At 33.4% G+C, this 27,655-nt stretch overlaps 1 protein-coding gene across 1 annotated transcript in view; it reads right to left on the reverse strand.

The window, feature by feature from the left end:
- Positions 1 to 27,655, reverse strand: part of COG5 (component of oligomeric golgi complex 5) — a 240,407-nt gene that overhangs the window by 132,675 nt on the left and 80,077 nt on the right. The window contains exon 7 of the mRNA XM_074367660.1: positions 1,884 to 2,014. Coding sequence (XP_074223761.1) covers positions 1,884 to 2,014 — 131 coding nt within the window. The remainder of the gene's footprint in view (positions 1 to 1,883; positions 2,015 to 27,655) is intronic.

Raw genomic sequence — 27,655 nt, forward strand, 5'->3', positions numbered from 1 at the left:
ATTATAGCTTTCTGGTTCCACGCAGATCATTGCACATCTACCCAGTAAACACACAGTATTTTTAATCTTCTTCTTTATCTTATTTAATCTCATTGATAAGATACGGGCCACTAGTGAAACAACAGTCACCCATTGAAAAACTGAATAATCTTTTGATTAACTTTATACATTCTGAATATATAATAATACTATCAATATTTAAGGAATAATTTCTTAAAAGTTTATCAGTTCTACTTTAATTTCAGTATGATTTAAGAACTGAAGCAAAGTTATACTTGACAAATGTTAAAATGTACACAAAATAATAACATACCTAAAATAGTTTACTTAGGAATCTCTAGAAAATATTTAAAATATGAGAATATAATTTTAAAAAGGCTTTTAAGTAACCATTCCTTTGGGTGTTAAAATCCCTCGTCTCTGTTAAAAATTATATTTTAATTCTACAAACTTCAATATTGTTTCCCTTCTACCATTTTCCTCATGATTCTAAAATATAGTAAAATATTAAGAATTGTGTAAGTTAAAGATATATGCATATATGTACATATATAGCAATAAAAACTTCACAGGTAAAAATTTTTAAACAGTAAACAGAGATTTAAATCAGAGATTATTTTTAATGAACTGGGCTGCTACCAATTTTCTATACAAATATTCATCTTAATTCAAAGTTGACTTGCAATTCCTTGAGCATTTCTTTGAGAAAAAGGTATCATCTCTTATTTGATGTAGACAAGTATCTTATTTTTTTAACAGTATAAGCATTTTATCTTTATAGTGAGATCTAGAGTTGAAACACAATTGGCAGCAAATAAAACTAAACTCCAGTGTTAGAACAAAAGTTACCTTTGAAAAAAAGGAGAGAGTGGTGATTGTGAGAGACAGTGAATAGACTCCAGTCCTATTTCTTGACCTGAGTTTTGATTTCACAGGTGTGGTATTTTATTCTATTTGTATGTCTCTAATTTGTTCACTTTTCAACACGTATACGATAATCAACTTTCAAAGTTCATTTAAAACAGTAACTGACATCAGTTATAATTAAGAATCAGAAGTCAAATAAATACCTTCCTGATTTAGAGACTACTTAAAGAACTGAGTATTTATAAAACTGTTTTTGTCCAATACAAATGCATAAAATGAAATTCCTGGGTTAAAGAATATGAATAAAAATGTATATTAATAACTGTATTTAGGTCCAATACAAATGGAGAAAATATCTGGTGCAATACAGATAGAGAAGAACCGAGACTTACATCTAAATCATTGATTCTACTACATCAATACCTTTAGGTTTCCTCTAACTCAGAAAATTAAGCATCAGGAAAATGATACATTAGGAGAAATCTCGAGTCTTTTTTTTTTTTTTTTTTTTTTAATTCTAACCGAGAGATTATTAAGGGTGCAAGTCTCTGGGGTCAGAGTGCTTCATGTTTGCCAAACTATATCATTTCCTAGATGCGTGATCTTCAACAAATTATGTAAGCTCTTAGTTTCCGCATTTATGAAATGGAAGCAGCAATGATACCATGCTTACTGGGTACTGAAAGCCTTACGTGAGTACCATGCCTCGGACAAACTAAGTATATTCAACATCTGTTAACTATCTATCCACATATACACACGATATTAAATATACTGCATATTACATATATTAGAAATTTTAGAATCTGTTTTTAGTAGAAGTAAATAAACACATATTTAAAAAACTTCCCTGTACTTAGTTTATGTCCTAAACTCCAATTCAAACCGTAGACCATAATCCATAATTCCTCAGTGATAAAACAAGGACATATATCCCTTTTTTAAAACCAAAATCAAATGTTCATCTATATTATGACATATTTTTCATATTAAAAAAGCATTATTATTTTTATTACCTGAGTCTCCACACCCTGTTCTAGTAGACGCTTAGCTTGATTTTCCACTTCGAGTCGAGCTCTTGCAATAAATAGTAGATCATTTTCTATTACTTCAATTCCAGAAAGATCTATTCCTTGAGAAAGATAATCTATTAAAAAAAGAACATACATTTAAATATTTCAATACTGAATACATATCAAGGTATCAAAGCATCACGTCTGACTTCTTCAAAATATTGTAGATTTGTTGTTGAACACTACTTCCTTTCAAAATCTGTATTTAAAAAATAGTCACCCAAACATTTTCTACTTAATAAGCAACTTTACTCTGGAGCAAGATATTCCAAATACGACAGAATTGGTAGAGCAAGAGTAAAAATTATGATTATCCTAAATTCAAAGTACTATCAACAGATTACCAAAAAAGTGTGCCCAATTTATTTAGTGTAAGTAAATATCCTGATAATCTTAGAAATTTCTCAAGTTGCAAGACAGTTTTAAAAGTTATTCTGTAATAACAAAACATTTGAAACAAATGTCCAACATTTGCAGAATGATTACATGATCATACAGACCTAATTTACATTGAAGGAATTTCATGGTATTATTGAATAAAAAAATTACAGAGACATTAACCTATCTATATAATTATATGTAAACATATATGTATTTATATAATAATATGTAAACATAGAATTAAACTATAAATATAATACATAAATATAAATTCCATAGAATTATATATATTCTATTTATAGAATTATACCTGCAGAACAAGACGTATGAAAAGAAATCTAACAATATGTTACAACAGTTGTCTCTGCACATTTCTATTTATAGAAATTTTTTTTTTTATTTTTTGGCTTAATCCTAGACATACCTAAGGTAACTAAAATGCTACAAAAAGTCTGTGTTATGCTTTAATAAAAAGATTTGAAAAATGAAAAACATGCTACAAATAAAGATCAAGGTTTTATTAAGCATCTCAGACATAGTTCTAAAACTCATATTTTCTATTTTAACAAGATAAATTATTTCTAAAAAACAAAACTGATCTACACAGATGATGATTGTTTTCCAGTTCCTCAACAGAATATCAAACGTGTCTCTCACTATATTCTCTTGATTAGAACTAATTTCTAAACTTTAAATCTTATTAAAATATATCCCTAGCACTTATATACTATCGTATTTTACTTAAGGTGGGTCATAATGTACTACCTAGTTGAAACTACATTAAAGCATCCAGTACAATGCTAATTGACCACTTAGCAGTACCCAAGCATCTGCTGACTGAACACTATATAGTAGTTCTACCTAAGCGGATGAAAGGAAACAATGCAAAGGGTAGCTAATGGTAGTTACTACGAATTGTCCTTCAACCACAAGCATTTTTAAAAATGTGTCTATCTTAAAGGGACTTTTGGCTTTCTACAGTGGGAAGAGTATTGAAAATGCCTTTAAATCATTTGAGCTTAGATTCTGCCTCATAATTTACTCACTAGGTTATCATAATTAAGCAATACAGCCTCACTGAACCTCAGTTTTTTCATCAGTAAAATGTCAATAATTTATCATTTACATCCTACATAACTCTTTAGACTATCAGAAGAATGAATATAAGTTCATGAATAACAAAGCATTTTATACACCAATCTATTATGTAAATGTAGGGTGAATTATAATCCACAGGAAATATTTTTAATCTGATTTTTAAATTTTATTTTTCATAAAAATTTGAGAAAATTTTATCTTACCTAAGTTGTGGTAATGATCAATGAGGAAATGCTATGTTCACCCTGAAACACTGACTAGACCATATAGAATCAAACTACAAACATACAGATAATAGAAAATATCTTCTTTTCATGCTTGTTAACAACTTTTCTTTTTTTCTGTTATCTGAGAAAAAATATCACAATTAAGTTAAAAAAAGGAAAATGCACTATGAGTAAGAGATCTGGCTGGTTTCTAACTACTTCTGCCATATATGTTTCTGGATGTAAGTCTTGCAATCTTTGATACCACTTACTTTATCTGAAAAATGAAGAACTAGACTACATAAACCCTAATGTTCCCTCCAGTTATAACTTTCTAGGGATAAGCAAAGCCAACAGTTCCTTTACTCTTGTGAACATTGATCTGTAACTCTGGAGACGATTCAAATCATTCATTCAATCCATTTATTGAGTATCAGTCATTTATAAGCCACAAACATACAGGAAAGAATCAGACATAAATCCTGAGCCCAAGTAGACAAGTCTAAGACAGGAAGAAAAAGCACAAAGTTACAACCACTGACAGATACAAATATCTGTCATTATATTATAAATATCTGTATTATATACATGTATATTAATACATATATTATAAATATCTGTATTATATCAGGTTCTGGGACAAACAGAAAAAACTAAATATAGTGTATGGCCTCACAGAGTTTACAATCTAGTAAAGAAGAGACATAAATGATTAACCCCAATACATTTTTAAGGTAAACAGTGGCCCTCATCACATTATCTAACCACCTCCCTTTCCCAACTCCCCAATCTGTTTAACCTTTCTATATTTACAATCACTCATTTTAAGAAATAACCAAAAGATATGCTAAATTTGGAGTCAAAGGGTTCTACCAGCTGGGAGAGAGAAAGTGCCGTATTATTTTTCTTCCTGATTATTTCACAAAACTGCTTTTCAATAAAAGAGACAAAGGTAGAAACAGGGGGTTGGGAGGAGACAGACAAAAAAAAAAGTAGCAACACTATCCACCCACCCAGGAGAACGGATGGCTCATACTAAATCCCTCCTCCTGTTTGTCTGTTGCATACAATTACTATCACCATTGCAAGCCTTTTTGCATCTGTTCCTTGTGAAGCACATCTAGGGAAATTTCATAACAGCATTGTTAAAAACAAGTATCGCTGAAATGACCATCAACTGGACAGAAGATAAATAAAACTATATTCATTCTAAGCACTACTACAGAAAAGTAAAAAACAGGTATACACATCAATGTGATGCCTCTCAATAACATAATATTAAGGAAGAAGAACAAGTTTTAGAATAATACACACAGAAGAGGTAATTCATATTAAGTTAACATGCGTAAGATTAAATGATAAGTTACTTAGGGACACATACAAACATTAACAACATTTAGAAAAGTTATAGAGACAGTCAATACAACATGCTTAAAATATTCTAATACTTAAACTTGGTAGGCAGTATTTGTAGCTTACACATGTTAAAAACAGTTTTGCATTTCACATTTTCCCATTAAATATTAAACAAGTATGAACCAATGGCAGAGTTTATAGCATTATAAACAAGGAGATTACAACAGTTATAACCATATCTCGTGTTCAAAAACAAAAAAAGACTAAACATGTTAGTAAAGACACGTATAATAAAGTGAAGCACAAATTGAACTTCTAGAGATAAAAAGTGTCAGATCTGGATAGGATTAGTGACAAATGAGACACTGGGAAAAACAGAATACATTGTTTCTCGTGAAGAAGAGTTTAACACTAAGATTATTAACTGGTTAACTCAATAAAGGCTCTTCCATTTAAAAATGCCATGCTAATTAAAGAATTTTTGAAAATCAGAATATTTTGAAGGGAGGAAATTATATAACCCCACAACACAGAGGCCACAACTGCCAAGTGAATCACTGAAATATACATGAATATGTCTGAGCAATTTACGTATCTTCAAATTCCCAAGTAGCATCAAAATAGCATACTCCCTCCCTCTGGATGTTTGTGTGAGAAAGAACAGAAAAGCAAAAACTGACATACGGGGACTGGGCAGCTGGCTACAGTCACTTACTGATGAAAGTGACTCCCCTCCTACACACCAACTATGCAAAGAGCACAACTCAGATGAGCGCTTCAGAGAAATTTCAACCAACCTTCAGATGTTCCTAAAATACTTAAAATCTTGGTTGTGCTTAAAAGTAAAGATCTACTATATTTTTTTACATTCTTAACCTACTTTTTAACTTACCCATGAGTCTTGTTCATATTTTTAATTATATTTATTTACAATGTCTTCTTATCAACTTAATGTTATAAGCATTCCCCCATATTATAGCACTTATAAATGCCAATTTTTGACAGTTGCCCAACATTTCACCAAATAAATGAAAAAGTATTTAACCATTTTCCTAATATGGAGTAATTATTTATCATAAAGAAAAATAAAGATTTTAAATATCTTTAATTATTTCCTTGAGAAACAACAATAAAATTATTAGATCAAAGTAACAATTGTAAGTTTATTGACATAAATTATCAAACTGCTTTTCAAAAAGGGTATAACCAGTTTATACAATTTCCCAGTAATTTATGGGTTACCTCACCATAGATAGCACTGGATAGTATCACTGTTTTGAAAATTTTATATGCTGCTAGAAGTATGTTCTTATTTGCAGTCTAACATGAACTTTTAAATGATGAGGCTGAATAACTAATTTTTTTACTATCTGTATCTCCTTTTGAAAATCTCTATGAATTTTCACCCCTATTTCTTTTTACATCACTTTGTACTGATTATACAATAATATGCACTGTTTGCCTAATATATTTGCTATGAATACTTTCCCAGTCTGTTGGTTTGTTAATTTTTATTTATTTATATATTACTTCTTAAGGCCATTTGCAGAATACAATCATACAATTATCTAAAAAGCACCACATCTGACTTTTCTACAAAGCCTTGAGTATTAAGAAACTGCAGACTAAAGCCTGTCTTTTACAAAAGCAAATAGTAAAATGTAAGGCTATGATTTATAAAGGGTTATCTGGCAGACTGATGAATAATAATCTGGAAAGGAAAGATGTCACTGTAGAATCCACTCAATAAAAATGTTACCTTTAAATCAAAATAAATAGTATTGTAAGATCAGGGCTTATCACAATGACCATGTTTTACCTTGCTCTGCAACATCAATCTTTCCTGCCCCCACATCATATGTTTTATAAAAAATACAGTTACTGGAGAATACTGAGCTAAATAACAAATTTAAATTAAGGCAAAACAACCACAAAACACCGTCAAACAACATGGATGCTGCGGGGTTAAAATACTGGTAAAACTGAATTATCCAATTAACAACGACATCTGGGCGTCCAAGTACTGAAAGTATCATTATCATCACCACCGCCACAACAAAATCATCTCAGAATCCCTATTTGTTATTTATTTCAAATGGTTAAGTCTAAGATAGGGTTGTTTTAAAAACTCCCCTACCCCCGATTAAAAAAAATTATTTCACTAAAGCAGCCTTAGAAAACACACAAAGTTAGAGGAAACTTTAAAGTCAAGAAGTCCAACAAAACTCCAAAAATGACAACTATGCACACACACTGATTTTCATTTCCTTATTCTAGGTGTAAAAAGTTTTATACTTGACATAATTTAATCATACTTAAGTAGGTATCTTGAATCTGATAACAAAATAGGCCTATAGGAAAAAATAGTTTCAAGAAAAATGTTTATTACAATTTGAGTGATTTCAATAATATGTAATATAAATGAAAACAATGAAATTATAAAGCAAAGTTTTAAAAAAGTAATGTGGTATTTGCACAGAAGTAAAAATGATGACACAGACTGAAAAACAGAATAACATAGGTTTAAAAGGTGTAAGATTTTAATATATAATAATCAAAATATAACTAAACAAATAGGAAAAATTATTAATAAAAGCTTCTTGTAACAAATAAAATCAATCATAGAAAAGATTTTGAACAATATAAAATATTTATTCCAATTATGAGGGAAAATAATTTCTAATCCAAATGAATTACAAGGGCAACTTCAAAACCATTAATATACAATTTCTAACTTTTTCTAATGAAAAGTAAAATTAAAATCAGAAAAAGAGAATAAAATAATATGAATACACATAAAGGTACTGTCATTAAAAGCATAAAAAAATTTATAGTTATCAATGGGTAAATAATCAAAAAATATTAAAAAAACAAGTTTATATAAGAGAAAATTCTGGATTAAGTCAATGTTTAAAAATCTACTAAAGCTTTCTAATAATCTTTGCAATTTATCCTGATGTAAACTGAAATAATATATGCTAACTGGAACACTTATAAAATCAATAAAAGTATTCTTTAAATGAAGTCAATTCTACTGAAGTTCTGGAGAAAACAGGTACATCCTTTCAAAAGCAGAGTATTAGAGAAAGAATGTTGAATTAGGAGTGAGAATACCTGACCTTTATTCTACTCAATTTTATGACCTGAGAAGAATCCCTTAATCTTTCTTAGATTACAAGAGTAAAGAATAAAATACCTGTGTTACAAATCTCACAGGGTTCTATGGATCAAATGAGATAATACGCATGAAGAATGTTTTTGCAAACCTCCCTAAACATGTAAGTTATTATTTTCATAAATGGGATATTAGTTACTAACCTCTATTTTTTTTTTAATGGAGGAAGGAAGGGAGAAGGGCCTTCAAAATCAGACAAGGAATTCAGTATTATTAAAAATAACACACAAGAGGTTAAAATCTGTACTTTTCTAACCAATTCTTAATTGATACTGCTTCTTGAACTATGCAGAGAATAAACCTCAGGCTTAAGTAAACTCCTTTGGGTGAAATCTTTATATTTCATGAAAGTCCAAAGTACTTCTCAGGACATGTTGATCTTCTTCAAAGCTTCATGAAATTTAGCATCTAAAGCCTTAGTCTTTCCTCTGGGCACCTTTTTTTCCCCTTACTCTGACTTTCTAACCATGGTGCTACTGATATGGCATTATAGTTTTAAAACATGGATTTATATAAAACCAACTATTTTTCCCTCCAGGAAGATATTTCAAGTGCTTTGTTCAGTGCCTACCTTCCTATCAGTACCTAACCAGAAGTAAGCGTCAATAATCTTTCTCTCAAAAATTGAGAAGCACTAGATAAAATCACCAAGGATATAGAAAAAACGAACACTACCATAAACCAAGAGACTCTAACGGACTCCGATAGAACAAAAGCAGAATATAAATTCTGTTTAACTACACAGGGATACCGACCAAGACAGAGCATGTCCTGAGCCATAAAACAAACATTTTAAATTTGAAAGAACTGAAATCATACAAAATGTATTTTTTGACTGTAATAGAATCAAACTAAGAATCAATAATAAAAAAAACCTATAATTATCCCAAATATTTGAAAATAAAAGAACAACACATTTATTTCTAAATAATCAATGGATCACAAATGTATCAATGGAACAGAATAGAGAGCCTGGAAATAAACCTACACACCCACAGTCAATTAATCTATGACAAAGGAGGCAAGAATACACAATGGAGAAAAGAGTCTTATCAACAAGCAGTGTGGAGAAAGCTGGACAGCTATATATAAATCAATGAGATTAGAACATTTCACATCATATGCAAAAATAAAATGATTTAAAAACCTAAATATAAGATATAACACCATAAAATTCTTAGAAGAGAACACAGGCAAACATTCTTTGATATAAATTGTCACAATATTTTTCTTAGATCAGTCTCCCAAGGCAAAAGAACTAAAAGCAAAAATAAGCAAATGGGACCTAACCAAACTTACAAGGTTTTGCACAGCCAAAGGAAACCATCAACAAAATGAAAAGACAACCTATTCAATGGGAGAAGATATGTGCAAATGATGCAACTGATGAGGGGTTAACATATAAAATATACAAACAGCTCATACAACTCGGTATCAAAAAACAAACTACCCAATCAACAAATGGGCAGAAGACCTAAATAGACATTTCTCCAAAGAAGACAGATGGCCAACAGTTACATGAAAAGATACTCAACATCACAAATAATTAGAGAAATGCAAATCAAGCTTATGGTGAGGTATCAACTCACACTGGTCAGAATGGCCATCATCAAAAAGTCTACAAATAATAAATGCTGGAGAGGGTGTGGAGAAAAAACAGCCCTCCTGCATTGTTAGCGGGAATGTAAACTGATGCAGCCACTTTGGAAAACAGTATAGAGTTTCTTTAAAAAATTAAAAATAGTGCTACCATATGATGTGGCGATTCCAATCCTGGGCATATATCTGGAAAAGAAGTAAACTCTAATTCAAAAAGATACAAGCACCCCAATGTTCACAGCAGCACTGTTTACCACAGCCAACACATGAATGCAATCCAAGTGCCAAGCAATAGACAACTGGGTTAAGATGATGTGTGTGTGTGTGTGTGTGTGTGTGTGTGTGCGCGCGCGCACGCGTGTGTGTGTCTGTACATATATTCTATAAATATAATGGAATATTACTCAGTCATTAAAAAGAATAAAATATTGCCATTTGCAGCAACATGGATAGACCTAGAGAGTATTATGCTTAGTGCGGTAAGTCAGACAAAGAAAAATAAATACTATATGGTATCACTTACATGTGGAATATAAAAAATAATGCAAATGAATCTACATCTTACAAAACAAAAACAAACTCACAGACACAGAAAACAAATTTATGGTTACCAAAGGGGAGAGGGACTGGGGAGAAGGACAAATTAGGAGTATGGGATTAACAGATACAAACTACCATACATGTAATAGGTAAGCAACAAGGATTTACTGAATGGCATAGAGAATTTTACCTGATATCTTGTAATAACCTGTAATGAAATATAATCTGAAACAAAAGAAAACAAAAAAACAGATCTCTATGCTGTACACCTGAAACTAACACAATATTGTAAATCAACTATACTTCAATTAAAGAAAAGAAATATATAGAGCTAATAATATATATATATATACACACACACACAAGATACATAAGCCAAAAACACCTGAATTATATTAATTTATCTTTTAAAAAGTAGATTTCAAAGCAAAGAATAACAAGAAGAGGGTTTCATTTAATAAGAAAAGGATTAAATCATTAAAAGGATATAATCTTAAACACTTATACACCTAACAAACGAGATTCAAAATGGTGAATTGATAGAACTGCAAAGAGAAATAGTCAAATTGGAAAATATAGGAAGAGATTACAACACCTCTCTATCAAGAGTTTACAGTACAAGAAGATAACAAAGAACTAGGAAATTTGAACAAAACTATCAACCAACTTGATCCAACTGGTATCTATAAAAAGTTCTATACAACATCAAAACACATATTCTTTCCAAGATTACAAAGATTATTTGTCAAATAGGATAACATCCTGGGCCTGAATCAAGTTTCAATAAATTTAAAAGGATTCAATTCATATCAAGTATGCTTTTTGAACAAAGTGGGATAGATAAAAGTCAAAAACATAAAGATTCCTAGAAATTTTTAAATATTCAAAATAACTTCTTTCTAAAAACCATGATGAAAGAGGAAATCAAAAAAGAAACTATTTTAAACTAAATGAAAATGAAAACACAATACAGCACAGTTTCCAGGATTCAGCCAAAGTAATACTTAGACATTTATAGCACCAAAGACCTATATTGCAAAAGAAGAAAGTTTTCAAATAGATGAACTCTGTTTCCAACTTAAAAAATTAGAAAAGGAAGAAAACCCAAAACAAGCAGAATAAAGGAAACAATAATGAACAACATAGCAATCTAAAACTTTAGAGAATATTAATGAAATCAAAAGCTACTTCTTTTAGAAGACATATAGGAATGAAAACCTCTAGCTAAACTGAGTCAGAAAAAAGAACACACAAATTACCAATATCAGGACTGAGACAGATGACATCAATAAAGAAATTACCAATACTAAATGGTTAAAAAAGGAATATTATGAGTAACTTCACACTACAAACAGCATAGGTAACTCAAATAATTATGCTTTGTGAAAGACTTTAAAAATATGCAGGTTATCATGTATCTATCATACCTCAATGAAGCTTTTTTTTTAATGACGAAAAACTGCAACAGAAATACATCAAACAGAACTACAGGGCTTACTGAACAACAACAAAAAATCATTTTCCCTCTTCATCTTGCTTATGAAAGACATCAAGAAGCATCTGCACTGCTTTGATTTTCTATTTCAAACAGCCATTTAAATGCCCTCCTATGTGCTAGGTACTGCCTGAATACATAGACAACAGACACTAATCCTACCTTCAAAACATTTATATGACAGCTTTGCTGACAAGCTAGAAAACAGAACTGTAATCCAGGCAGTCCTTCTAGCCAAAAAGTTTAACAATAAACTCACACACTAGAAGATTTTTGTCCATATAATTCCTAATTATGGATACTCAAGGGACTGCTTTTCTGGGGTCTTGGCACTTCAAAAGATTAAATCTTTAGTGGACAGTGACTCTGTACTGTATTAGTAGGCATTATGACAAGTTTAGGAGATGCTGAGTTAAGCACAAAATGAAGTGGGTTTCTTTATTCCTCAGAACCAATAATATGTACTAGAATCATCTAAAAGAGGCATATAATATATAATATTTCCCAAATCTATTTGTCCCTCATATTTTCCCCTCAAATTACAGAAGATCTAGTAGAACTAGCACTCATGGAACACACTTAGGAAAACACAGTAATTACACCACACTGGTTTAAGATGCAATACTAAAAGAAACAAAACCCATGTAAATCCTGATACAACTCTTTCATTTATCTCCTTTAAAATTTTCAATAAAGGATCTTATTTACATAGTATAAAGTACCAAGAAGCAATAATACAAAAAATGAGGAAGATACATATCCACATGTCTTACTCTTGTATGAACAGTACCTATTAAACTATGACCATAGAATCTCTGTCTCTATATATATGTACACACATACAAGATAGAACAATTTTTAGCTGTATTAATTTTTATTCTATATCTGAATTTTACTGAAAAAATACAAGAAATATCATATGGCTATATGAAAATCATAAAAACCCACGCTCTATGAAGACTCCTTATGTTGCCAGTGATCAGGTTCTTGTCTTGTTGCAGAAAGAATTCAGAGACAGGACTCGGAGGTTAAGAAAGTAAAATGGGGATTTATTAAGGGATAGATAGCCCACTCTCAAGGAGAGAGCAGGCAGGCTCAGGTGAGTAGCTGCCCTCAGTTTCTTTGGTAAGTTGGTTACATAGGGTGTGAAAATGAATGGATCTTGTGGTAGCTCACAGTGAAAAAGAATGTGACAATGAATACATGCATGTTCATATATGACTGAAAAATTGCATGCTATACTGGAAATTGACACAACATTGTAAACTAACTTAATAAAATAAAAATTTTAAAAAAGTGAATGGGTAGAATATTCATGGGGAGGGAAGGGTTTGGTGTTATATTCCCTGATTTTTTATTCCAATTGCACCTTCCCAAAGGGAGGAGGGATTTTTGTCCTTATTTAGCCTAGGTCAGAAGCCTAGATCATATTCTATATCTGAATGTTACTGAAAAAACACAAGAAACATCATATGGCTATATGAAAATCACACACAACTAGTCACCAGGATAACGACAGCAATAATTAACAATTATATAGTGTTTACTATGTGTCAAGGGCTGACTTGTATCCCCCACCATCACTTCATATGTTGATGTCCTAAGATTATACCTCAGCATATAACCTAATTTGGAAATAAGGTAGTTTCAGATGTAATTAGTTAAAATGAGGCCCATAATCCCATATGATTGATATTCTTACAAAAAGGGGAAATTTGGACACAGTCACCAACACACAGGGAGAATGTCATGTTAAGATGAAGGGAAAGGTTGGCGTAATGCTTCCACAAAAGTCAAAAAACATTAAGGACTCCTATAGACCACCATAAGGAGGGGACAGGCACATAGCAAATTCTTCCCTCGAAGCCTTCAAAAGGAATGAACCCTACCGACATCTGGATTTTGGGCTTTGCGGGGGAACTGAACACATGACCCCAAAATACATCACTAGAGATATGGATTATTTTGAGCTAGGGGCAATTAAGCCCTAACAGACGCAGGGAGAGTTTATTTTACCTCTCCCTTAACTGCCTAAAATTAGGTAGAGTCCGTCCAGGAAGACAAATAATAATCGTAGAGAGAACTTTTTACACCAGAGTCCTGCCTGGCATGGCAAACACTGGCTTAGCAAACATCTGCTCTTCCCATCTTCCTGTGAGCTGCCTTCCTCCCCTTTCAGATCTCAGACCCCTACCCTCTTCTCCTTAGCTCAAGATGGCATACGAGCCTCAAATGCCTGACTCTCTGAGAGCTTCATAACTTTGAGGTTTGCTTACACATGAAATTAATTTTTTTCTTCCGTTAATCTGTCCTATGCCAAAGAACCTAGAATGAAAGAAAGGAAAAGTTTCTCTCTCCTACAACTTCCAGCCTCCAGAACTGTGAGACAATACTTTTCTGTTGTTTAAGCCACCCAGTTTGTGGTACTTTGTTACAGCAGCCCTAGCAAGCTAATACACTACGTGTCCAGACACTATTATCAGAACCTGTACACTACTCATTTAATCTGATAACCCTTCAGTTAGGTACTTTCATCTATTTACAGACAACAAAATTGAGGCATAGAGCATTTAATTATCTTGCCCAAATTCACAATTCTTAAGTTGTAAAGGCAGGATTTGGGAAGTGACACCAGCGGTGGTGGGGACAGAACAGTCCTGTAGCATGGCAGAATATTTCAACTGTCTGGCTGTTCAACATTAAAGTTTGATTCTCTGGCCCTCTAAAGCTTCGTTCTCTTCATACACTCTCTAAAATCTTCTAATTATTCCCTTTTGCTTAAACTAGCAGGAGTAGATTCATTTGGCTTCAACAAGGAGCCATGATTGATAGATAAGGAGAACTCCAGAAGGAACTCGAGCGCTGGGGAAAGCTTAAGTACTTAACAGAATCTGGCAGTGGTCACAGAGCCAGGAAAATATCCAAGTGGTCTCTAACTACTGCTTGTTACGTGAGTTTTAAGTTTTGCAGTGAGGTAGTCAAGGGCCTACCCGACAAACCTGGCCACAAAAATTAACTTCTCTGATCTTAAAGTTGCTTCAAGACCTCTCTCCAAAAGCCAGGCTATATTACAGAGATGATGCTGGACTTCAATTGAGGGGTGGAGGGCAGGGAAAAAGGAGAACAATGGAGGGGTCCCAAATACCAGGGGCTCCAAAAGAGGAGACTAGATACCAGTAGTTGAGGCTTGGCTTCTCCTACACATCAAAGGAGACAATAGCCCAAAGTTGCTAATTCCTTCTCTTTATCTTTCATTGCGCTTAATCAAATTCACTTCATGTTAATTCCCTGCAACAAAGTGAAAACACTGCACTCACAAACTATTTCACAACCTGATAGTTAAACACTTTAAAACAAAACATACTCTTCTATATGCATAAATGAACCACTATACTACACATCAGAAATTAATACAACATTGTAAATCAACTACACTTCTATAAAAACAAATTTTAAAAAGCCAAATCAAACTAAAAAACAACAAAAAACACATACTCTTCTTTTATGAACTGAGTTGTGCACAAAATGTTCACAGTACCTATAAATGTGACCTTATGTGGAAACAGGTTCTTTGTGGATGTAATCAAGCTAAAGTCACCCTGGACCAGTGGCTGGAGTCCTTATAAAATGAGGGAAATTTAGACACAGACACACAGAAAGAAGACTGCCATGTAAAGAGAGATGCACAGGAAAGAAGGCTATGTGAAGATAAAGGCAAAGATTGGAATGGCATATTTGTAAACCAAGGAATACCAAGGATTTCCAAAAATGACCAAAAGCTAGAAGAGGTAAGGAAGGATTCTTCCCCTAGAAACTTCAGAGACAGTGTGGCCCTGCAAATAGCTTTGATTGTTCAGACTCATAGCCTCCAAAACTGTAAGAGAATGCATTTCTGTTGTTTTAAGTCACTTAGTGTGGTAATTTGTTAGACTAGCCCTAGGAAACTAATGCATCTTCTCTCTAATATATGCACTTTTCCCCATCTTCAGTCAACCCACAATTTAGGCCTGAAGCTATATACCAAATGAGTTAATTGAGAATTGAAGTCAACGAAGGTTCCACATGCAGAGCAGCTGCAGGATGAGCCATTTAATCTTCTATACAACAGTCATTGGCCCATTACCAGCAAGTTCCCGGAGTCTCTTAGCTTAAGAGCTCTCGAGCTAGTGAATACAGTTTTCACAATGAATGAATTATGCTTGTAAGGAGCAATTAAGAAAACTGAACAAAAAACTATTCTGGCTTAAAGCAAAGGAATCAGATATTTTTTGAAATAAAAATGGAGATCATGATGTCAATTCCACCATTAGCATTTGTCTATCTGCTCTATATTACAAGAACATACTCAAGAATTATGCATGAAAACGTCAACTGAACAATGAAAGATACTAGGCACTAGAATCTTACGAAGACTACTGTTCAAAATTTTACCTAAAATATACTAGCTATATGTATACAAATACATAGCTTTTACTGTATTGAATCTATGGAACAACCATATTTTACTTAAACTTTCAAAGTGATTAAATACACTGCAATCTTGGTAGAGCTATGGTAAGCACAGTATTAATGTGACAGCTCTGAATAAGTGTAATGCTTCTAATTATGAAAGTTCTGAATTAGCTCTTGAATAGTCCTGGGAAATTCTAGATGACTAGATGACACATAAAACCCTGATCATACTACATAAACTATGAATACAAGTTATTACCCATTATAAAAGGTAAAGAAAATTCAAAAACCAAAATATTCTAATGATTCCTCTTTAAGAATGGGTAAAATAATGGTATAGTTCCAGATGACTTTATAAAATAATCTCTTAGGTACTTCTGTGTTTGTTTTTCCAGTTTATTAAGATGTATTTCACATACCACCAAATTTACCCATTTAAACTGTATGTGTGCATGTGTGTATATATATATACAAAAATATGTATATATAGATTATATATCAAATATATATATGTATATATTTAGAGCTGTACAGCTATCAGAATCTAATTTTAGAAAACTGTTATCACCCCAAAAAGAAACTCCAGGCCTATTAACAGTCACTTCCTATTTCTGTTTCCCCTCCTACCGACTCTGCCCCAGCCCCAGGTAATAATTAGTCTAGTTTCTGTTGCTACGGATTTACCTACTCTGGATGTTTCATATCAATAGAATAATACAATTTGGTCTTTTGTGATTGGCTTCTTTCATTTAGCATGTTTTCAAGGTTCATCCATGATGCAGTATATTATCAGTACTTCATTCTTTTTTACTGACAAATAATATTCTACATATGAATGTACCATGTTTCTTTACCCATTCATTATTTGATAGACATTTAGGTTCTTTCCAATTTGGGGCAATTATAATAATGCTGCTATGAATATTTATGTATAAGTTTCTGTGCAGACACGTTTTCATTCCTCTTGGGTACTACAAGTGGAACTGACGGGGTATATGGGAACTCTCTGTTAACATTGTGAGACACTAGCACTCTTTCCCAAGTGACTGTACTGTTTTACATTCCCAACAGCAGGGTATGAGAGTTCCAATTTTTCTTACATTCCTACCAACACTTACTATTGTCTAGCTTTTTAACTTTAGCCATTCCAGGGGGTATGAAGTGGTATTTCCTTGTAGTTTTGATTTGCATTTCCCTAATGACCGATGATGGTGAATATATTTTCATGTGCTTATTGGCCATTTGTATATCTTCTTACAAAAACCTATTCAAGACCTTTGTCCATTTCTTAGTTGGGCTGTCTTTTCTAATTTTTGAGTTGAATGAGTTTTTTATACATTCTGCATACAAATACCTTGTCAGATACATGATTTACAAATATTATCTCCCATTCTATAGATTGTCTTTTTACCTTCTTGATGGTGTCTTATCTTTTCACTTTCTTGAGGCTCGTCTTATTCTTTTCACTTGTCTTATCTTTACACTTTCTTTGATGGACAGAAGTTTTTAAATTTTGATGAAGTATAATTTATCTGTTTTTTCTTTTATTTATCCTCCTGGTGTCTTATCTAAGAAACCAAGGTCACAAAAATTTACTCCTATATGTTTTCTTCTAGGAGTTTTTGGTTTCATCTCTTATATTTAGATTTATGATATTTTGAGTTCTTTTTTGCTTGATGTAAGGAAGAGATACAAATTCACTTGTTTGTGTGTAGATATCCACTTGTCCCAGCATCATTTGGTGAAAAGACTATTCATTCCCCACTGAATTACCTTCACTTTGTAAAGTCACTATAATTTAAGAGTTTATTTCTGGACTATAAATTCTGTTTCATTGATTTATAAGTCTATCCTTATGGCAATACCACACTATCGTAATTACTGTAACCCTTCAGGAGGTTTTGAAATCCCAACTTTTTTTTTTTTCAAGTTTATTTTAACTGCTCTTTTTCAAACTTCTTTTAGGTATTCTGAGTCACCTGCATTTCAATATGAATTTTAGGATTACTATGTCAACTTCTGCAAACACCAGTTGAGATTTTGAAAGGGACTGCACTGAATCTGTAGATTAATTGGCGAGTTTCACCATCAGTGGTGCCCCAAGGACAGCCATATCCTAAGCCTCACAATTTCTGAATATGCTACTTTACATGGTAAAAGAGACTGTGCAAATGTGATTAACTAAGAATCTTGAAATGGGGAGATTATCCTGGATTATCTGGGTGGCCCCAATATAATTATTATATAAGAGGGAGGCAGAGGGAGATCTGACTCCAGAAGAAGGCAATGTGAGAATGCAAGCAAGGGAAAGAAAAGGTGATGGGATGCAGAGTCATGAGCCAAGAAATGAAGAGAGCCTCCAGGAACCTGAAAAGGCAAGAAAATGGATTCTCTCCTTAAACTGTAAAAAGAACTAGCCCTGCTAACACTTGGGTTTTAGTCTCTTAACACTCATTTCAGATTTCTAGCCTTCAGAATTCAAAGAAAATAAATTGGTGTTTTTTTAAGCCACTAAATTTGTAGTAATTTGTCTCAGCAGCCATAGTAAACCAACACACCTAATACATCCTAAGTGTTTTGGCACATACTAAGAGTTCAATATACATGTAACAAAAACTAATAAAAATGAAAAACAGAAAAATCTATAGTTATAGTTAGATGTTTCTATATCCTTTTCTTAATAAGTGATAGCCCAAGCATACAGAAAATTAGTAAGGATATTTACAGAGAGTGATAACACAAACACTGCCAAATTTCTACAATTGGTAAACCTAGGATATGGGTAAAAGCCTACATACTTCACTATTTTCTCAATTTTTCTCTAGTTTGAAAATTTGCAAAACAGTAAGATGGAAAAAAATCACTGAAGTACAGAGAAAATAATATATGAAAGGCAGTCTATTTTTATTTGGGGCATCATCAAGTTTGATGATCTTACCATTGAGGTATTGCTATTTACTAGAAAAGTCCTACTATTTGCTACACTGATTTTTAAACATAGGTCAGCCTTCAGACATAAAGTCTACAGAACTGTTATTGTGGACAGTTAATTTTGTGGATTTTCTTCAATATTAAGAAAACTTTAAAAAAGAAGAGAGAGAACGGTATAATGAGCCCCCTATTACTCTATTACTGAGTTTAAAAACTTCTCATCATTTTATCAATCTTATTTTGTCCATGTTTGTCTTGCTGTAACATTTTAAAGCAAATCTCAGAAATCAAGTTATTTCCCCTATATACTTCAGCATCAGCATTTCATCTTAAGTACCAAAAGAATTATCAAGGAGAATATGTCAAGTGAAAAGACCGAAGTGTGCTATAAAAATCACCTTTAGTTAACTGAAGTTGAAAAGTCAAGCACAGGGAGATCAGACAAAACACCGCTAGGATAAAATACACCAGGCTGGAAAACAATTTGGCAATTCAAAACTGACATATCAGACACACAGGTGCGTGCACACATGCACACATGGAGTTAACAAGACAGAACCATTAAATCCACTGGGGGTATCTTATGATACTGAAATACTGTAACTTGAGTATAGCTCGGAAGGCAAATATTACAATACATATACTAAAACACAAGAGTTTCAGTGTAAGCACCTCAGTTAAAGAAGGATTACCCTCAAAAAAGGTATCAAACTAGACTCGTCAAAAAAAAAAACAAAACTGCCTCTTGACGAAAATAAAGTCTTTTCTCCTTAATTAACAACTCAAATAATTCAAACTAGGAAAAGGGGGATTTCCAAAGTCATATAATGTTTATACAGGTACACCTTGGAGATATCATGGGTTCACTAGAGCACCATGATAAAACAAGTACCACAATAAAGTGAGCCAAACAATTCTTTTGGTTTCCCAGTGCGTGTTAAAGTTATATGCATACTTAAAAAAAAAAAAAGCTGCACTGCTAAAAAATGCTAACCATCATCTGACAACAAAGGGTTGCCACAAACCTTCAATTTGTTAAAAAAAAAAAATGCAGTATCTGCAAAGCACACTACAGCAAAGCGCAAGGTATGCCTTACTATATATACTCTACCATGTATCATAAAAAATATAAGGATGCATCTTTTTTTTACAGTAAAAATTCTACCAAAAGATTTTTCTACTTTTCCTATTCAATACAGTACTGGAAGTCCTAGCCAGGACAATTAAGTAAGAAAAAGAAAGAAAAGGCATCTAAATTGGAAAGAAAGAAGCAAAATTATCTTTGCTCGTGGACAACATGACCTTATATGTAAAAAACCCTAGAGATTTCACAAACAAAAAGCTGTTAGAACTAATAAACAAATTCAGCAAAGTTGCAAGACACAAAATTCACACACAAATAACACTGAATTTCTATACATTAACAATAAATCTGAACAGGAAATTTAAAACCCAGTCTCATTTACAGTAGCATCAAGTTTTTAAAATATTTATTTTTGTTTGTAACTGACAAAGTAAACTAAATCTCTCTTTAACAAAAGGCGGGGAAAGAATTCATTGGTTCACATAATGAAAAACCAAAGCAATAGAGAATGAAAGCAGAGTTGAATTATCAGTGGCTCAACAAATATCAAGACTCACTGTTCCCTGTTTAAAGATAACTAAAAGTGTATTACTTATTAATTAAAGCAAATCAATAACATGATATATTTATAACATAAATATTAAACAGAAATATCTTTTTAAAAAAGTGAACATCCGTTTACAGTAATATCTGACTTAATAAGTCATTCCAGTGACACAATTTGTGGTCAAACAGCATGTATCACCCAAAAACTAGACTGCTAAGTCACGAATTATAGAAATCAAATCTCAACTTCACCATTTATAGGCCAAGAAACTCTGGACGAGGAACTTTCAGAGTCTCAGTTTGCTCATTTATTAAACTGGGATCATCTCTCTGGATTACTACAAGTTTCAAATGAAGTATCTGTGAAATCTCTTAGAAAATGTTAATGTTTTATACAAATACAAGTTAATATAATCAGAAATTTTACTAAATACAGGAAGCAAAGGGATATATTGTCACATGGTTCTTTCTTTCCTCCTACTCTTCACGAAGCTCCTTTTCCTCCACCCACTCTGCTCCAAATAGGTGAATACCTAGCCCCTGTGCATTCTACCTGACACTAATCTATTATGTTAGGATATGTGCACACAGCTCGCACTGTCATTTTTAAATATAATTAGCTGAAACCTGAGGTTTGAGTATCTTAGACAAAAGACTATTATAATTTTTATTCTTGCTTATGTGATCTTTTCTACCTTAGAGATCTAAAATGCTGGTGCCTAGAACAGAACTGAATATGTTTTTCCTTTCACTGGACAATTATTATTGAACAGCTTCTTGCTGTGTCACAGCTGCTCTTCTACACCTCACTGCTGAGATAGGAACTATAAGATTTTACATGAGTTTATTTGTTTGTTCTTCTTATTTATGGCATATGAGTATATTTAGAGCCTCATTTTAATATGCATACTACAATGCTTTTTTAAAACAGTAACAGAATCAGATATTCCTCACAGAAACTACAATATCTGTTTCCCTATAACAGTAGTGTATTAAGTATTTGTTAACTGCAGTCACTGCAAGTTGCCCGATCAATATCCGCTTTTCTCTGCTTCACTACTAACAGAACTTCAGTTCGGTTCAGGTCAATAAGTTACCCAATGTGTCAAGGACTTCCAAGAAAGTTTCACTTAATCAGATAGACAACATGTGTTCCTTTGTGGACTTCTATCTTTTTTCTACCTGGAACCTGAATATGATACATGGTAGGGCAGCAATCATATTGAGGCCCTAAGGATAAAAATACTAGTGGAGTAGAAAAAGAGAAGAAACTTGGTTCCTTGACACCACCCCTGAACTACATGAGAAAGATGCATCTGTTACTTTTAAGCCATGGTACAGCAGGGTTTATGTTACTCACAGACAAACCAAGGGTTGATATATGGTACTTATAAATAAGTAATTATAAACTATAATTTAAGTACTTAAAAAGAGAAGACCATGAAAGGAAGTATAATTTAGAGTCAAAGTCTGTATGAAGAAAACAAATTTATACCTTCCCCTTCCAACTAAAACCTGGCTCTCCTCGCATTTGCTTTATATTCACAATCAGATTAAAGAAGGCCCCTACTATCTCTTGTTACGTAAGTTTTTCTTTTAAAAAGATGCTAATATATTTTATAGGTTTTCTCCACCTATTTAGAAAATGTTTTGTCATTTAAATTGTCCATATAATTAACTGATTATTCTAAAACTGAATTAAATTTGCAGTCTTCAAACTCAGCTTTCTCGAGATGCCATGTTTTTTCCAATATTGCTACATATCTCACTATTCCCCCACACTTTAGAAGTCACAGTTTTCAAGACTTCTACCCTAAGAACAAAGTTTTTCTGAGTTCTCAAGTATCCATTAATAGGTCATCCGATATAGGTAGAACACTATTCCTTTCCTTCATCCACAAGGTTTCTGGAAAGTAAAGGCTTACAGTGAGTGGTGAGGCCAGAGAAAATGCCATTCTGAACTCTTAGTAAGCCTTAGTAAAATTACCAGATGGTAATGGACTTGAAAGTATGAGGCATGGGAGACTGGATGAGGGTATATTCGAAATGGGTTGTACTTTACCAGAATCTGAAAAACTGAGCTAAAGAGAAAGTTCTGTACCAAAATGGTATTTAAAAATGAGACAGCCTGGAAAAAAGGAGGAGACGGGAAGGGGAGGAGGAGGAGCAGCAGCAGGAAGAGGAGGAAGAGGGAGAGGAGGAGAGCGGGAGTCTAAGCAAAGGGGAGAGACTGTGGACAAGGAGCCAAGAAAAGAGGCCTATGCTCCTGCTGGTAAAGAGCTCAGTTTCTAGGGTCATTACCATCCACACATACTGACCCCAAATTTATATTCTCAGCCCTAACCTCCACCATGAATTCCGTAACTCAAATCACTTCTTCTTGGGGAGCTAAAAGGCATTTGAAATTTAGTGTGTCTAACATGAATTGTTATTTCCCCCATAAACCAGCTCTTCCCTCAGTATTCTCTGTATCAGTAAATAGCACCATGTATTTATTTACATGATCGAACTGCCCCATAAAACATTCTCATAATCTCCTTGGGAGCAGAAGATTTGGTTGTTGTATCCATAGTGCTTAGGGCAATATCTAAGACACAAGAGAACTTCAATTAATGCTTGTTTGAATGAATTAATTACCAGAAGGTTAATTCTCATAAGTCTTAATTCTGCAGTCTCTCAGAAATCAGTTAAAGAATTAAAACGTCTGGCAGCTACAAGACAACCTAGTTTTAGTTCTTCCTCCTGAAAAAGAAGCAAAATGGAGTATGTGTATGTATATGCTCAGTAGGAAGCAGAGAGCAAAACAGGGTAGAAAAGCAGGAAGGAAATAGCAGTTTCCCTTGTTAATTAGACACACATACATACACGCACACAAAGTGAGTCAAATACATTTGTGGCTATTACCATGATAGATGAGCCAAGAAATGCTTTAACAAGATTACAGTCTTGTAACACACAATCAGAGAGGAGACTCACCATGCAAACACTTCAATCAAAACAGATTCTGATAAGAAGAGAAAACCCAGGGCTCAAAGTGAGAGGAGAGGAGATTAGGGAGGAGAAAGGATTTACCCACAGGGAACTAAAGAGTGCTAATTTTCCTCTATCTTTTCTAGAGTTAGAACAACCATATACTTCACAGTTTTTTATGGTCTGTCCTGCTAACCTTCAAATGACCGTATGCGTGCATGTTAGGGTATGTTTAGTTGCTAATAAAGAGAATATTACCCGTCAGTGTACCTATTTTCCAACACCAAACAGCTTTCCTCAAAGTTCTCAGTGACAGCTTGTAAGAAATTCAACATATTCCCTTTTTTCAGTCCCATCCTTTATCCCATCTTCAAGCGCTATGATGCTCTGATTCTGAGCCCTTCCAGAATTCTGCAGGGTGACCTGCTTCTCCTTGGCTTCCTCCTTTGCAGGTATTTATGTTTCTACTTTCTACACTTCAGTAATTCAATTACCCTCATTTATCTGCTTTCCATATTGCAAAATTCTTTAATTTCTCTCATCTGCTCTATTTCTTTTTGCATTCTGTAGCCTTGTGAGTTTGTGCTTTTTAGGTTTTTATTGTCATTTTAGTGAATTTTAATAAGGAGGCAGAAATAAAGGTGTGCATTCAATCCACTATACTTAACCAGCAATCTAGAGCTTACATTTTGGTCAAACTAAAATAGTAACGATTCTCCTCTAACCCTAAATGTTTGCACAGTCCCAATTTCCAAACATCCCAATAAAACTCTATCTTTAGTGCTAACTACACAAAACGTCTTCTCCCAAACTGTAAATAATTTATCTTCTGAATTTTCACAGCATATTACTTGTATTTTTTCTGGCATTTGCTTAAACCATATGTGCTAAATTTTAATGACTAATGCTGAAAAGTCTCTCCCACTGCCCAAAGCTATTCACTTCACTAAGACATTTTAAATTCCATCAGTCAGGGATTTATTTAGTAAATTAAGTGAACTTTTAAATTCAAAATACTCCTCAAAATGAAAACCCTACCATTACATTAATTTAATAAGATTCTTTCCCACTATACCACACTGTGACCCCTGAACTGAGTGAATGCAATACCTGCTAGATAAGGAAAGGAACTTCTGTACAATTTCAAGGACAAGGCATCTGAAAAAGGATTAAGCAGGACATGGATGACTTAGATGCTCTGCTGACTTCAGCTGGGAAAGGTTCTCCACTTCTAAGGGCTCATGTATTAAACTGAGCCCATCCAGATAATCCAAGTAATCTCCCCATCTCAAGGTCCATACTCTTACACATATTTGCACAGTCTCTTTTGTTATGTAACATATTCACAGGTTTCAGGAAATACAACATGAACGTCTTTAGAGGGCTATTATTCCGCCTACCACATTCCCAGAAACAGTGTGATTTAACAAATGTTTTTGTCTTGAACTTTCTACTAATTTCTTACACAACAAATAACCAAGGGAAGAAGTGCCCTGAAATTATTAACCAGTATATGCAGTTATATATAAGGTGTTCAATATATCACATATTTATATACACACATGTACACTGGTCAGGCATTATGCTAAACATTTTCATATATTATTTCATTAAATCCTGTCAATAAGATATTATTATCTACAAAAGGAAAGTCCTAGTAATTGGTAGTTTAGATTAAACCCTAGCTATTTCAAATTCAAACTATATTTATGACACCTATTCCTCTTTCTCTTTTGTAAATTTTCAAGTTACAGCATTTCAAGAATTAGATTTTTTTTCTAATTATAGTCTTCGAAAAATAATTTTCCACAAACTATTGTATTCTGATACCCCTCCCTGTCAAACGTGAAGTGCTTTATTATTGCACTGACAACTGAAATTACTTCTCCATTGGAGGGGTCTACGGAAAGTGCTCTTACACCAGTGTTCACTTGATCTCAGTGGCTGTGCTTACTGAAGTCAACTACTTTCTGTGGGGGCCACAATCCTAAGGCCACTTTTCACTCTTCTTTTCTTTGAAGTCTCAGCAATATCTTACAATATCGACTACTTCTAGCATTAAAACTCTCTTTTCTTAGCTTCCATCATAGCTTACCCTCCCACCTCTCTGGCTATTGTCTCTCAGTTTTCTCTGTGGTCTTCTCTTCCTATACCCATCCCTTACACATTATAATTTCTCAGGGGTCAGTCCCATTTCCATTCCCTCGGGGGGATCCCACTCCATACCTCTTCACATTCAATCACCATCTATATGTGGAAATAACTTTCATATCTGTATATTGTTGTGTCTTTTTTTCTCTTAGACTTCAGATCCATAAAAACAGTTCCCTATTAGATACTTGCACTTGGGTGTCCCACAAGCATTTCAAATTCAACGTGTCGCAACGTACACTTAGAATCACCCCCCACAAAACCAAGGGCCATAACTCAGTGAATAGCCCTACTATCCTGTTAATTTATCAAGATAGCCCTACTCCTCTCACCAAATCTCAATGCTTCTACACATCCTTAAAATGGATCCTACTATTTGGTCCACCCTCAATACTCCAATAATTCTTACCACCATCAACTCTTGTCTAACATCCTAGGTTTCCCTGTATCTAATTATGTTCCCAACCTTCCAATCCACCCGACACTGCCATCCAGTGATCTTTTTAAAATGCAAGTCTGATTATGTTATTCTCTTACATAAAGGCTTTTACTGGAGTCATCATTTTTCTCCTCTAAAAGTTCCAGTTGTCTAACATGGCTCATATTTACCATCTGGCCCCAACTCTCACCACTTCCCCATCCTCTTCCTTTGTCTTCCCTTCCTCTAACTTCTTCTAGAAAAGGCTGTCTCTTTTCTCTGGTATACTTTCACCATCCCCTTGATCTGGCAGATACCTGAGTATCATTCATATCTCACCTTACTTCCTTCCTCCGGAAAGCTTTCCCAGTCATCTCCCTCCAGATAACTGCCCCTCTATGATTCCACAGCATCTCCTACTGAACCCTTAGTATTGTACTTACTCTATACTATCATGGTGTGTTTATTTGTCTCTCTTACTAAACCACAAACTTGTTATTTATCACTGTTTCCCTAGCACTTTATGCACCATCTGACACACAGAATGTACTGGATAAATACATTAAATGACTAGCTGAATGATCAGACCTTCCTATGGTGATTTTGATTTCATTTAAAATAACTCCCTGAACAACAGTCATGTCTTGGCAACATAAAAATAAGAATTACAGCTGAAAGCAGAAGAGAAAAATCTCCCACATTAATAATAGTACATTCAAAAATGTAAATGATAAAAACTTTGAGAATTCCCTAGTTATTATATATGACTCATGAGAATTATTACACACGATATCATTAATGAAAATCAGACAAATACAGAGAACTGACAAGGATGAGACTAGGAAAGCAGGCAGGGCTAGGCTCACATATTAACTAAATGACTCCCTGAGCATCAGCAACTCTTAACCTGTGTTTCATATTCTTGTCTCAGCAAATAAACAAATCAGCTTTAGTCAAGGAATCTTCCAAGACAAGTGAAAAACAGTTAAAACCTTAAATGTGAAATTATCTAATGTTTTCACAGAGCAACTGTCCCAGGTAATATAAGTCATGGTGATAGCACTTTTACTGGTTTCTTTTCTAAAGTGAAAACAACTGTATTTTTAACTTATCTGAAATATCTTCATTACATCACATGTTCAAAAAAAAAAAAAAAAAGAATAGCACAGCATAAATTTGGATTCTACTAAGAGTATAAAAGTAAGAGTTCATCTGTGATTCAACAGATTGAAATGTCTGACACATCTATTATGATACTAATAAATTTATGTTTCTTTATTCTAGGCTCAAATACTCTCAATCCAAGTGTGATG

Source organism: Camelus bactrianus, chromosome 7 (assembly GCF_048773025.1).
Source record: "Camelus bactrianus isolate YW-2024 breed Bactrian camel chromosome 7, ASM4877302v1, whole genome shotgun sequence".
Classification (NCBI taxonomy): domain Eukaryota; kingdom Metazoa; phylum Chordata; class Mammalia; order Artiodactyla; family Camelidae; genus Camelus; species Camelus bactrianus.